This window comes from Protopterus annectens, chromosome 3.part0, assembly GCF_019279795.1.
Source record: "Protopterus annectens isolate FY-2018-M chromosome 3.part0, PAN1.0, whole genome shotgun sequence".
Lineage (NCBI taxonomy): Eukaryota > Metazoa > Chordata > Ceratodontiformes > Protopteridae > Protopterus > Protopterus annectens.
In genome coordinates this window covers 637,210,671-637,225,204 of record NC_056731.1, presented here as the reverse complement: position 1 = coordinate 637,225,204, position 14,534 = coordinate 637,210,671, and the positions used below count along the sequence as shown (strand labels likewise).

General features: G+C 34.5%; 1 protein-coding gene across 1 annotated transcript in view; it reads left to right on the top strand.

Annotated features, from left to right (window-relative positions):
- AOAH (acyloxyacyl hydrolase) overlaps positions 1–14,534 on the top strand; it is a 1,217,970-nt gene that overhangs the window by 572,210 nt on the left and 631,226 nt on the right. The window contains exon 10 of the mRNA XM_044065645.1: positions 1,000–1,048. Within this exon, the coding sequence (XP_043921580.1) occupies positions 1,000–1,048 (49 nt within the window). The remainder of the gene's footprint in view (positions 1–999; positions 1,049–14,534) is intronic.

Sequence of the window (14,534 nt, the reverse complement as noted above, 5' to 3'; positions counted from 1 at the left end):
TCAAGCCCTGGAATACCATAAAATGTGATAGGTAATAAATAAATAAGAAATCATGTTACGGACATTTCTAGTGCCAAAATGTTACTCAGAATATCTTTGTAGATGCTTTTTATACCTCTTAAGATTGCTTCATTTTATGCATTATCACACGAATAGGATATGCATGTCAGTTGCTTTACAGAGGCAACCATGTATTTCTGTCACATGGACTGTTTAGTGTACTACTGTTGTGACATGACAAGACACGACTTATCATGACCTACCAGGAGCAATGTTATTGCATAATGTTATATGATGACAGAATGTGTGTTGCTGATACTATGCAATGACTCATTTTTAAAAACAATCATTTTGATTTTTCTTTGCCGAGGTATATGCAGCAATTTTAGTGTTCTATAACATCACGAGAGTTTCAAATGTGCATAGCCATTTAATAATCAGATTGAATTGTTTATATACGTTTTAGTATTTCTAGATTGCACTTTATTATTGCTTGTCCCTGCATATCTTCTTAAGATGCGAATATCTGCTATTATTATTTTCTAGTCCATAGTCTAACAACCACAAGTAGATAAATGGTATATTGTATGAGGTATTATTAAATTGTATAAGGAATATTTCAAGTAGATTGATGAAAGATATTAGGCTGCGGTTACATCTGCTTTTCATTCTTGAACTGAAATAGTTCCCCTATTATGATTCCTAGAAGACTTTAGACATGTTTTTATACAACTTTTAAGGGAGCTTCTTTATGCTTTCTAGTAAGATTAAATACACATACTGCAAATTACAGTGGAGATTGACAGTCTTTAGAAGTGAATTGCAAAGGATTATTATGAAATGCATAAATGTTAACCCAGACTGACAGGTTCAGTGTTCATTTTCTTGTTTATAAGAAACCATTGTATACAAGGTACTTAAGTGCATATGTTTCTCAACAGAGTATTTGGTCCCTATCAGAGTGCTCTTCTAATTTTTAATGTATTAATTACTTTTTAGGCCAACTGATTGGGACAAGCATATGGATTCAAACTGCAATGGGATCTGGGTAGGTTAAACTTTATTATTTGTTTAAATGTTTGTGAAATCACAATTATATTAAGCCGTGTTTTATTTTGAAATTGTTTTATATATAGTAAATAGTTTATTAACACAAAAAGCAACCATTTGTCAGTACCAAATGTTGGTGTGCATATCACTGACAGTATTTTATTAGTAGTTAAATGGCTGAGGATGTTCTCTGTGTTATTTTCATTTACATTGATTATGTAGGAATAACATGGTTGATTTGAAAACTTTAAAATGATAAGGGTCAGTCAGACAAAATACAATCATAAATATATTTTTTTGATGATTAAAGAATGAAGTAGTGGAAGAATAAAAAAAGAAAGCAATAAATACTAGTCATTTGCCTTAGTTTGCACAGTAAAATGTGTAGCACATTGGATTTACTTTAATTCAAAGGTAGAATAGCTCAGATGAACAAAAGAAAAAAATGAATAGCACACCTGAGTTGTAAAATAATACAGGCAAAATAAAAACAAACACGTGAACATTGTTGAATACAGAATAAAACCTGCTGCTAAAACTGTTGCACTCTTTTGTTTTAATTAACGTAAGACTTCTTCAGAACAGTTTGAAATAGCTGAAATAAAGCAAATTTTACATCAAGTACTAAGTAATCATATGACTAAAGCCAACAAATCGCACTAAATGGAATCACATTAAAACAATGTAATACTGTTTAATTAACACCAAATAATTCATGTGGAATTTATGGAAAATATATGTGTTAAAAATCTAAATCTAACATTTTATAGATCTCAGCTTTAAAATACGTCTAACATTGAGATACTCATTTAATTCTGGAAGGCTGCAGGTATTTAATTTCAGCTGCAATCCAAGTTCCCTTTTTTTCTCCAGCAGTCATTGCGTAACTCTTATCAAGGATATACAAAAATCAGTCTTTGTAAAATAATGTTTTTATACAAGCATTAGGAGATATTTCTGGTGAATGGCATATAGATATTAAGACACTGTGACAGTTTCCAGTCACTTTGCTGACTTAGAAACTGTGACAGATTTTGAAGGTGGCCACAGTCCTCAAACCACTGAGAAGCAAACAAAACAATCGTGATCGCCAACAGATCTATCTAAATACACCAGCTAAAGTGATAGTCTACTTATATATATTGAAAATACTCGCAGTAGGCCACAGGAAAATGTAACCAGTTGCCTAGTAGTGTTTAATAGCTTCCTAACTTTCAAATGAATCATGTTTCACTGAATGTTAATTTATCATACATGCTTTATGCCTCTGTTTATTTGTTTACATGGTTAATATTTCTTTTTTATGAAATTGCTTGATATTCCTGCAGTACATACTGCCTTACCTACAGCTCCTTGTTCCTCCAGTTACTTACCTACTGCTCGATTTGCCTTTAACAATCACTGTAGTTGTAGTACAAATGCAATTGTTTCTGTATGATAAATTGACATTCAATGAAATGTGATCTCGAAAGAAAGTTAGGATGCCATGGGCCAAGGCAGCCCCCATAACAATTCTCTTTAACTGCTTGTAAAATGTGTTGTCAAATGTAAGCTCTACAAAACAATAAAAAGTATAAATTTTTGTTTCAGTAAAAGGTACAGTGCTGGTAATTAAATGCTTTACTATCTCAATCTTTTCTGCTTGGGCTATAACAAAGATGTAATATACGCAGTAGACATATATAATTGTTTATTTATATTAGGTAAATACACCTGCTTCAATTTGTTTAAAAAAAAGTCCCACAAGTCTTCAACATATAATGAAGCTGACAGCCATCTAATTCAGAATGGTATCAGAACAGTTCAAATAATGAAGAAGGAATGAATACTACAAACATACATGAGGACAGTGATTGGGTACTAGCAAAGAGAGAGTCATTTAGAAGGGATATTCACAGAATAATATATTAAAAAAATTGAAGCAAGGTAGAAACGTGTCTGCTTGGAGATACAATAAGTGGCATGCAGGAAGTAATGGAAAGGTTTCTGAATAGATCTTCAAAATATAAGATCAGTTAATACATGGTGCAAATAATATAACGAGGTATAATTGGAAGGCTATTACCACAAATATTACCTCTGTACTGCTGTAAATTTGTGAGCCATTCTTATATGAGATCCACATTTCATCAAATGTAATATGGTGGTATACCAAATAAATGCATATGTCTTCAGTAACTGTTTGCTGCATAATTGAGAGTATGTAAAAAATGTATCTGTGAATTTAAATAGTCATGTCTTAAAAAACTGACAGTCTGTAAATAAATATGGTAGGACATAGATTATTGGCAGCTCCGTTACTTCTTTTGTGTTCAGACAACTCATAGGTGACAAAACCTTTTTTTCTGACTGCTTCAGAACATATCACAATATCAAAACAGCTAGAAATCGTTTTGTTCTCTACACTACTGCTTGAAGTTTGAACAGCAACAAATGAAATGGATTGATAAAGTATCAGGTTACAACACTATTTTATGCAGCAGGGGAGTCTGCAAAATTGGGGTGGAAATTTTTGTGTATTTGTTAAAACCAGAATAAAAATAATTGTAGAAGAAACATTCAAGGATGTCATGCATGCATGTATTATTTAAACTTAAAACTCAGTATAGGTGATAACATTTTTAATTTGATATGCATACACAGAGCATCAATTCAAACAGCAGACAGTTTTCTGAGCTTGTGGAATTATTATAATCCCTCAACATATTTTTAAACATCTTTATTGAATTGTCACTTGTGACATGGGCAAATTTACATTTATATAAAAGCAATCAAACTGCATTAACAAGTTCACATTTACAAACATTATACTTCACATATATTGCTATATATCATATAACCTAAGCAACGTTACATAAATTATTCAATTCCTGCACTTTTTTAAACAAGAACCATCTTTATTAAACTATCACTTTACAACATGGGTAATCATACATTTATATAAATGAAAACAAACCACACTGGCACAATCTTATTGCAAGCATTTTACATCACAAATCATTCTGAAACACTCCCAGTTGCAAACACTATACATCATTTATAATCTACCCAATCATTTCAGTCAAACATTACATAGCTCATTTAAGTCTTGCCTTCTTTAAACCTCATTCCTCCCCTGTATATATTATTCTCACAATTCCCATTTTTTCCTGTGTAGTTTGCTCGTACCCTTTTTAAAGATCTCATTTCCACTTGTTTTATCTCTACTACTATATTCACCACCTCTAATATAGTTGGTTTAGATTTTGATTTCCATTTTCTAGTAATTGCTTTTTTGGCAGCCATAATAATTAGACACAGCAAAGCCGTAACATGTCTAGGCAATTCAGATTTTGTATCATAGCTCAGAAAAATCATCTCCTTCATCACACCAATCTGTCCACCCAGCATCTCTGACAGTGCACCCTCCAGGGAATCTTTAAAGTCCACCACGAGCTCACCGCACTCACAGAAAATATGTTCCCAAGTACCTCTTTCTTCCCTTTCACACCTCCAACATTTACTGTCTGCCTGAGGAAAAATTCTCTGGAGTCTACTTGGGGTTTAAAAATATCTATGTAAACATTTCCAAGCAAAAATCCAAAATCTTCTAGACTTTGTTGCATATATGGGAGACATACATACATACATCCCCCCATTGCTTCCTTGTGAATTGCTTATCCAGTCTCTCTTCCCAGTCCTTTTTAACCTCCTCTGATTGATTCTTATTGTTATCGTGCAATAATATGCTCTACAAATTATTCCTTCTTTAATGGCAAATTTTGTTCTAGATTGTACTAAAAACTCTACCAGTTCTGGTTTTTCATTAATGATCCCCCTATTTCTTTCTCTTTGGCTATCCTCTAATATCAATCCTTGATAGGGAAGACAATCTCTAACCTGCAGTTCAAATAAGTTCTTGGTGTCTTCCCATTCTATCATCTTTTCCTCTCTAGTTATTTGCTCCCAGTACCTTGGTTTCTTTGCAAGTTTTCTCCAATAAATTCCAGTCCCTCTTGCCTATTGTTTATATCCCTAATTGCAGTTATCCCTATTGGCAGAATCTCCTTTCTCCATTCCCATGTTGGCTTAGTTTAATTATTAGGATACTTTCTGATACTTTATTTGTATAATATTCTCTATGATTATTGTTATTCTCCTTAAAGGTCTGCATCCAAAATCCCAAGCTCTGCTTGTTTCTTGAGCTTCCCCTGTGTTTCATCATCATCCCTTTCCACTTTGAATTATACTTTTCTGCTTGTGCTATGTATAGGGGCCTTAAGTGTGTAGCTCTGAAATACCCCTTCAAATTGGATAATCCTACGCTCCCCTGTTCTACTGGAAGAATCAGGTTAGCACACAAAGAAAAGCTGAGAGCTTTCGTCCAACCCTGGACTTCCTCAGAAGTGACAAGCTTTTACACAGATCCTGTTTAAATAGAACTTCAGTATGATAACAATTCCAATTAAGTGTCCCAATAAATTGGAAAAATTAGGTTAATTGGATACTGCTGGTTAGTAGACTTAACAAGTGAATACACAAAGCAATGTGAGATTTGCAACATTTCTTTAAACTGATCTGTTAAGGTTTTTTCCTGAATTACACAAAAAGTGAATACACCAAACTAAAGTAATTTTTAAAGTTTTCTTGAAAAATAAATACACCTAGATCAAAGGTTAAAAAAATATATCAAAGTATAAAACAAAAACTTTAAGAAACACACAAAAAAATCATTTAAAACTTGTTCTTTCAAGTCAAATCTGTGTTGTAAGAAAAATAATACAAAATTCATAATTATTATTGTTTTAAAAGTAGATGTTTGTGTTATGAATTTTGTATTATTTGAGAAACCTTGAAAAAAATTATTTTAGTCTGGTGTATTCACTTTTTGTGTAATTCAGGGAAAAACCTTAACAGATTAGTTTAAAGAAATGTTGCAAATCTCACACTGCTTTGTATATTTACTTGTCGACTTAAGTCTACTAACCAGTAGTATCCAATTAACCTAATGTATCCTATTTATTGGGACACTTACTTGGAACTGTTATCATACTGAAGTTCTATTTAAACAGGATCTGTGTAAAAGTTTGTCAGTTCTGAGAAGTCCAGGGTTGGACGAAAGCACTCAACTTTTCTTTACGTGCTATCTTAATAAAGTTTGGTTCCTACTGTGTCTTCACCTGCTTTGCTGACTACAACACTTTTTGGATTACTAGTGACATAAAATTCCTTGGCCACTTTGAAGCCAAGCACCTTCTCTGGTACTACTGCACTGGTGTTTTTACTAAACTGGAGACAATCAAATCAGGATTAAATGAGATTTTTTTTTTGGAAAAAAAAATGCATTTTGATTAAACTAACTAATAAGATATAACAATTATCTAATATACAATAAAATACAAACAAGAAACTATATACAGAATTCACAACAAGATATGACAATCATTGACCGTTAATATTTCTATAATAATTCTTTTTAAGTTTTTGCCAAGATAAAAGTCTGTGCATACAATATGAAGTTCTGTTATACAATGTCTGTATTTCCATATTACACACACTTTTAGCCTAGCAAATAAATTCAGTAAAAGAAATTAAAAGAGATTTAAAGGATCAAAGGAGACTTTTCAGATTCCATAAAGACAATTTTCAGGAACTATCCTGCTGTTAAAAGACATTTACCTTTTATAGAAGCCACAGGGATGAGATTTGGCAAGAAGGATGCTGAGGACTAAACATCTATCAGAGCAAAGTTCCTCCTTTAATCGTTAATTCTATTGCTTTTTCTCAAATCCTCATCTAATAATGCGAATAACTGCATCTCTTACATTAGTTAAGCGTCCTTTTTAGAATATTACCTCTGTTTGCCCCTAGGTTGATCAGACCCATGGTAGGACAGGTTTTGATAGGGTTGTTCTGTAAAGGCTACTGTTATATTCACTCACCTCACCTAGGAATGCATTACAGACAGCATTGCTTTGATGCATAATGTTACTAACAGATGTAATGTTTGGGTATTTAATCTTAGTGGTCCTCCTAGAAGACAGTCCAAAGGAAGGAGGTACTCAAATTAAAAGATGTTTGTCAGAGATTATTTCTGCATGAAGCTCACCACTGCTGCTGTCCTCATGTATAGTTTGAGCAGGTCTATATTAGAACATCAAAAGTTTAGTGGTTTGAATCACTAAAGGTCGACGCTTAATGATGAACCATTAAATTGTCCAATGTTCAGAAAAAATAAATAAAAATAAAAAAGAAAATCTAAAGGGTGTAGGCAGGGGGCCAAGCACCCCTGCACCCCCCACACCCTCAGCTTAAATATACCAGCTCCGAGACCGCACTACATTGAAGTAAATGGAAATCTCCCCTTAGAGAGATTTCTGTTTACCCGTTCGATGTTCTACACTTTCACTATTCTCGTGTCGACAATGTCGGATTCGACATTGTCGGCTTTCGAGAATATAATAGGTAACCAGTTTGAGCAGCTCCTTAGTTTTACTTATGTGCAACTGTTGTGGATTTTATTTACAGACAACTTCATTACATTTTTTTTTACAATTTACAAATGCTTGTTTCAATGAGACTTGCATGTTTACAAAGGGCCCCTGTACACCCCTTCACTACTGAGACTTAGGCTTAGGGCTATGATTTTGGCCATCAGATTAATCTTTGCTCCTTGTACACAAAGATTCCCTATCATTAACTATAAAGGGTCGAGTAAATAAAGACCTTCTATTGTGAAAAATAAGAAAATGCTCCTCTTTCTGATTCCCTGCCATGATTTTCAAAGACCAGTGCTACCTGTTTTAATTCATGGAGAGTGAAAGATCTGAGCATCTGAATCTCCATTTCACTCACTTCATCTTTATTCCTCAGAAGAACTAAATGTCATGAGCCAACACAGGTCTTATGTGGGCTAGTGTGATACAGTGACTTCAGATCTGAGGCATAAATGAAGGCTCACGCAGAAAGGCAAGTACTCTTGGGCTGCTGAGAAATGTTCAGAGTCATGAAGTGACTGAAAACACTAAAGAAACATGTAAGTTTTAACTAGAGAATGGTCTTCATCTCCCCCTGCCTTGCAGATCAACAGCAGCACAGGTGTCTGCATCCTGTGTATATCACTGCACAGCTACTTAAAATGAAGAACTCTGAGACTGCTGCACCTCAAAATAAAGGAGATGACCCACTACAGCCAACTCATTTGACAAAAGTGCATTTGGGAAATCATGCATCATTACACAATAGCAATAAGAAATGCTTTAAAAAATCCAGTAAAAACTGTGTTATCATAATCATCTCATTTATCTAATGTGCACATACATACATGCACGCACACACACATACATATACATACATGCATACACAGACTACAGACTCACACATATACCACTGTACATTGCATGAAAAAGTTACTGAAATTAGTATGTTGAAGAAAGTATGTCTGCATGTGTTTTTAAGCTATTAGGTAAGGTGGCATTTTGAAGACTGAAAGTCTGGCTTGCATAAAGCTTCACGTATAGAAATGAAAGACTAGCCACAACTAACAGTTAATGCAGGACAGGTGATCTGGCATTTACTTCCAAGGGATATTAGCAGCTCAGTTAAATTTATAAAAATGTAGAGAAGTATTTCTATCAGTCATTATTGCAGCACATTTTATTATTACTGGCTTCAGTAATTGTAGTATAATGAATATGAGCAGATAAACCATAGTTTTACAATGACTACTCACCTTTCTTCACCATTAGCACCTGTCTAGATCAGGAAGGTAAACTGGCTACATAAACTGTCTGCACCCTGCTATTAGTAACCGCCGGTGTTAATATAATTGTGTATCCCTTGATGGTGTTAGGGAATGATTTTAAAATTCTGTGTCCATACAGGTGATTTTGGGGTATCCATGAAACCATGCATGTTGGTGGTGGGGTTGCCCTAGTGACTATATACTGGATTTTGATCAGGTCACCAACCATAACCAGCTTAGTATATGTCCAGATATGGATGCCAGGAATTTATCTCAAGTTAATGGATGCCAGGAATGTATCTCAAGTTACTAGTTACAGAAAAAATGTGCTAAGCGATTTGCCAGCTTTCAAAGCCATGAAGCACTTAGAGAGTGCTGTCAAAAACACAGTCTAACATACTCTCTTACATGACAGAAAGTCAGAGACACATTACTAGTACAGACAGTGGTCTTTTTATAATTCTGCCACTGTCATTTGCTGGTCAGTACTGGCAGGTTTAACTGCCTAGTGCAATACACAATTTTAACATGTGAAGCAGGAGGTGCTTAAGCAGGAGGTGCTTAACAATAAATAAAATCAGGTCTCACACTGCAGAAGTGCTTAAATGATTTGTCATTTTTCCAGATATTGGAGCATAATCACCATGCCTTTTGATGATGGTTGACGTGCCCAGCTAATAGTTGGCAGTACCATGTAGATGGTAATGTTTTGGATATCCCTTAACTGTGTGTCCTTTAGTAATGGTAATTCAGGAGCTCATGTCATTGTGTCTCTTGCTGATTCTGGGGCTGCTGCTGATTTTTGATGCCCAAGCAATCTCATGCTCTCTGTTACTAGCTGTTTGGGATATCCATATAATTATGTGTTCTTTGGGGTTGGATTTGGTGGTATCCATTAACTCTGCGTCACGTGGCATTAGTGTGTGGAGGTGCTCATGTAACTCTGTCACTTGGTTGTATGGGGTGGAAATACCCATGTAATTGTGTGTCCATTACCCTTGGTAGGCTGGAAATACCCTTATAAATGTGTTTGTGGTGATGTTTAAGTCAGTTTGTCCAGGTAAATGTGTGTCTCCCTGTTTTGTCCATTGAGATGCCCAAGTAACTGCATGCTGTTTTGTAGAAGTAGTTGATAGTTGTAATCATGTGCCTCTCAGTGGTTATGCTTTTGGGCTGGCCATGTAACTTAATGCCCACCTTGATATTGGCCATTGTTGGTATCTATGAAATTGTGTGTCACTTGGTGGTGCTGTTTAGCAGTATAATTCTGTGTTCTTTGTTACTGGTAGCTAAGGCTGTTAATGAAACTGTGTTACCCTTAGTGATGGTGACATCATTTAAAAATGTTATTTTTGGTTTTGGTGGTAGAGATGGCCATGTAATTATGTGTATATCGGCGGTGGTAGTTGGGTGTGCAATGCAGTTGCATTCCTCTTGGTGAATGCTGTAGTTGTAGGTGCCTATGTAACTGTTAGTCCTTGCTCATTTTGGTTGGATACCTGGTGATGTTGATGTCTGTAGATACTCTTGTAAATAAATATATGTCTCTAATAATGACAGTATCCCTTTTTACATCATTGGTTTATTGTTATCCATTTACTATGTCTCATCATAACTGATTGTTGTCAGTTTCCAAGGCTGTTTTTTTCTTGTTGAATTGTATAGTTTGAACATGAATTATGTGATCATAGCACCATCTCCCCCATGACCATTCAGTTCATTTAAGCTAAGCTTAATAATATAAACTGACCGTCTAAATACCCAAAAGTGTTACTACAGTATTGTGTCTCAATGCAAACAGAATGCTAATTGTTCATATAGATATTAATTGATAATTTACCTCACAATGTTATATTTTTGATGTAAAGTATAAGTATTAAGTTATTAGACCATCTTTTCTCCTTAGCTGCTTGTTATTATTTGCATTCATTTGTGAATAAAGTAATAGAAATCTTTATTCTGCATGTAATTAAAATAATTGCACGAGTATGCAAGTATGTTTTTGTTATTAATCTTACTTTTCATCAAGAATAAAGTGAAGTTCAAATAAAACCCTTATTTGCCAAGAAAATGTTTAAAATCTGTATAGATATTACCAATGCAACAATGACAAGAAAAAAATAAAAATTAAAGCCCCTCCACTCTTCCACTACTAAGAAAATATGTTTTAGAATGTTTGATACTTGGTTTCCTAGAAGCCATGATAAACATCTGCATGTTTTTAAATAAAATATTAAGTAAATCCTTAGATTTGATTTTTTAGTCATCACACCATGGAAGTAGGTGTTATTGCATTTAACACAATAATAAGTATAAGATGCCATTGTCTATTTCAAAGTGTTAAAAAAGAAGAGCAACACCTAAGTATATGATACAAAGCAAAACTGCCCAGTGGCTCTGTAAATTCTGTCTCAAGTAAGTCTGTGACAGAACCAGGTTAAATGCTAACATGTTAATGTGTGAACAATAACAATACTGGATTATTCTTTCCATCCCCAGAATATGAATTCTATACAGCACTTACATGAAGTATGTAAGCCCCATGCAACAAAGTAAAAGACTTATGTGGAAGCCAAGTTCATGGCTACCTTTGGTGTTATAATTACAATCTGAGCTGAAACTATATGTCTTCACGCTCATTATGATTTAGAACAATTCATCAAAAGGCAAAGATGAAATCAAACTGTGCAGTCCATAGCAGTGAATCAATCCATAACAATTGGCTGACAGGGAGACATTTTGTAGGTGTATAATTGTGAGTAGTAGGAAATGGATTATGCCTTTTATATTTCTGTTACAAATGATGGCCATTTTACCTATAATACACATAATAGCTATAATAATCTCAGCAAGGATAACACATGCAGTGTCCAAGAATTCCGGAAACTGCGGAGGTTCTTTTTAGCTGCCTATTTTACAGATCTCCAAACATTTTCAAAACTTTTTGAAATACCCACTTTGACATGAAGATAGCCTTGTAATGAGTTTATTAATTGGGGAACATTACATTCCATTGCATATAGGTGGTACTTCAAAGAGTCAGGACTTTTGTAAGTGACTATGGTTGCACCACTTGAAGAAATGAAAAGACCAGATCCAAAAGACTTCTCCACGTTGGCTAGTAATCATTTTATTAGGGTGAAACAGTTTAAGAAGCATGTTCAAGGACCTGCAGATTTTAAGAGAAGTAAATCAATGACAAAACTGCCCACATTCATGATTTCTGGAAATGTATTTCAGTAGTCTAGAAAAATAACTGTGTCTCTGTATTACAAATAATAGATTTTACCTGGAAATGAACAGCATGCAGTGGCAGCATTGAAACCATAGAGCTAAGTAAATGAAATCAGGATATTATGTTGGTCACCACCATCACGAATGAGTAAATAAACGAATAATTGGTACATGCAATCTGACTAACAGTGACCTGATGTATTCTTTTTCTAGCAAAATCCAGGTGATACCAATTATTAGTGTAGCGTGACAAAGGCTGTTAGGAACAGTTATTACAGGCATTTAATCAGTATGCACTAAACTATATCAATAACAAAATATGTAATGTCAAAGCTGATGTGCATTATGTATTTGAAAATACAGTGGATTTTAATACGCTAAACTCCCTATGTATTCCCATTTGGCTTTTAAAGTTAGATGTTTCACATTTTGTAGATAGATATATTAATGGATGGATGCATACATATATAGACAAGTACAGACATAAAGAAAGATATGTGAGTGAGGGTGTCTGTGTGTGTGTGTGTGTGTGTGTGTGTGTGTGTGTGTGTGTGTGTGTGTGTGTGTGTGTGTGTGTGTGTGTGTGTGTGTGTGTGTGTGTTTGTATTCCTAAATAAAACATTTTATATCTCATTTCCTTAATTATATGCTGTAGAATATAGCTGAGCAGGAACTGTCAGCCTTTATGACCCAATCAGTATATTCATGATTGAGAGAAACACTATTAGTTTTACACAGACATTACATTTATAACTCATTTTTATAGCCAGGAATTATGCTAAAACTTGTACTGCAAATAAAATATTATGAAAAGACACTATGATAGGGTATGATTAATTTATACTTTACCCATAGCTGTGGGTGCATTGTTTGGTTTCAGGAACCCAGCATGAGTGATCCAACTAGAGCCCTTTCTCAGATTCCTATAAAAGGGAATCAATCAAACAGGCATTGCCGATGACTCCATCATTATGTACCAGTGTTACACAATGGGATTATTTTTACTTTAAAAAAATTGCATTTTCCAATAAAGAAGCTGTTCCCATTCCATCTGTTTGCAGTGACACACTTCAGTGGGAATAGCCTAGGGATGTAATGTGCATTGCCAGGTGTATGGTGACACGTTCACAGTGCGTCCTTTTAGTACAGCAGCCATCATTGTAAGTGTGGCCTTATAAACTCTGAGTATTGCAAGCTTCTTGATATGAAAGATGGCTGCATTTTGCTTTTCTATCATCCAAGTAGCAGAATTTTAATAAAGAAATATAATTATTTCTAAAGGAATTATATTTAAAAAAGGTTATATTAAGTATCACTGCTTGGTGAACTGCAAAAAAGGCAGGCTTAATTTGTGATTTTTGCGTGTTGCACTGATCTCCATTCCAGTGCATTTAATGAACTCATTAGTCTGGTATACTGTGTTTTAGCTTCTGCTCAGAGTATAAGGTACTTAAGAACATGAAGCTTTTCCATTGTATAAGTAGTATTAACATCTAAATGAACATCTCAGAAGAATGTATGTCTGTGTATGTTTACATGCAGATTACATTCCAAAACAAATCAAAAGTATTGTCCTGTTACTGTAGCAGCTGTTACTCACATATAACAAGTCCAGTAAAGCTGATATCAGGAGGATAAAACAAATTCCATTTTGATTAAAAGTGCTTAGTGCATCCTAATACATGCTTCCCTAAATATCTTGTGTTAAACCAATAACATAAAAAGGTGGTATAAAGGCTACATTGTCTTAAGTTGTATTGCATGTGAAACATTTCTAATTAACGGCTACGGTAGCAAGACACATTGCATTTGGTTAACTTTTTTTTCAGGGTAGCATTTTCAGAACTTACAAATCCAAACCATTGAAAGCAGGATTTGTATCCTCAAAATCAAATATATTTTACTGCGTGCAGAGTATTTATGAGCTAGTGTCTGTAATCATAGGTTCGACAAATGGAGCTTTGCAGATTACAGAACCTGTAGTTTTAACAGTGGAAGTACAAAAGGCCACTTTGCAACAAACTACTAAATGCATGTTTTGGCTTACATTCATGCGCAAGTACAACCTGTTTTATTAACATGGCTAGGAAGCATCAAGGCAAACCCATATGAAAAAAAAACCACCAAAGCAAAGTAGTATGCAGACCGTGCAACTTGTGGAATGCCTGGATTCACATCCATCAAAACCAATCTTCTCTTTGCAAATGTGTGCAAGACACTAAAGCTTGTCTCTTACCCTTTTGTAGTTAGAAAATTTACTATCCATCATCTACTCGGGTAAGCCATGAAATGGTTTAAATACACACGTTTCAGAGTTCTGATTAAGGAAACACCATCTTCTTCATCAACAGTATTGCAGCACTGTAACAATCATTGTGATCTGGTTTGCATACTTTGTTAATTCCATTAAAGCACTGTAACAATCATTGTATTGGTCTTCTCTATGCAGTTATCATGGCTGTCCACATATTAATGCACTTGCCTTCTGTTATCATCTTATTAGGAGAACAGTGAAGTCTGTATACCC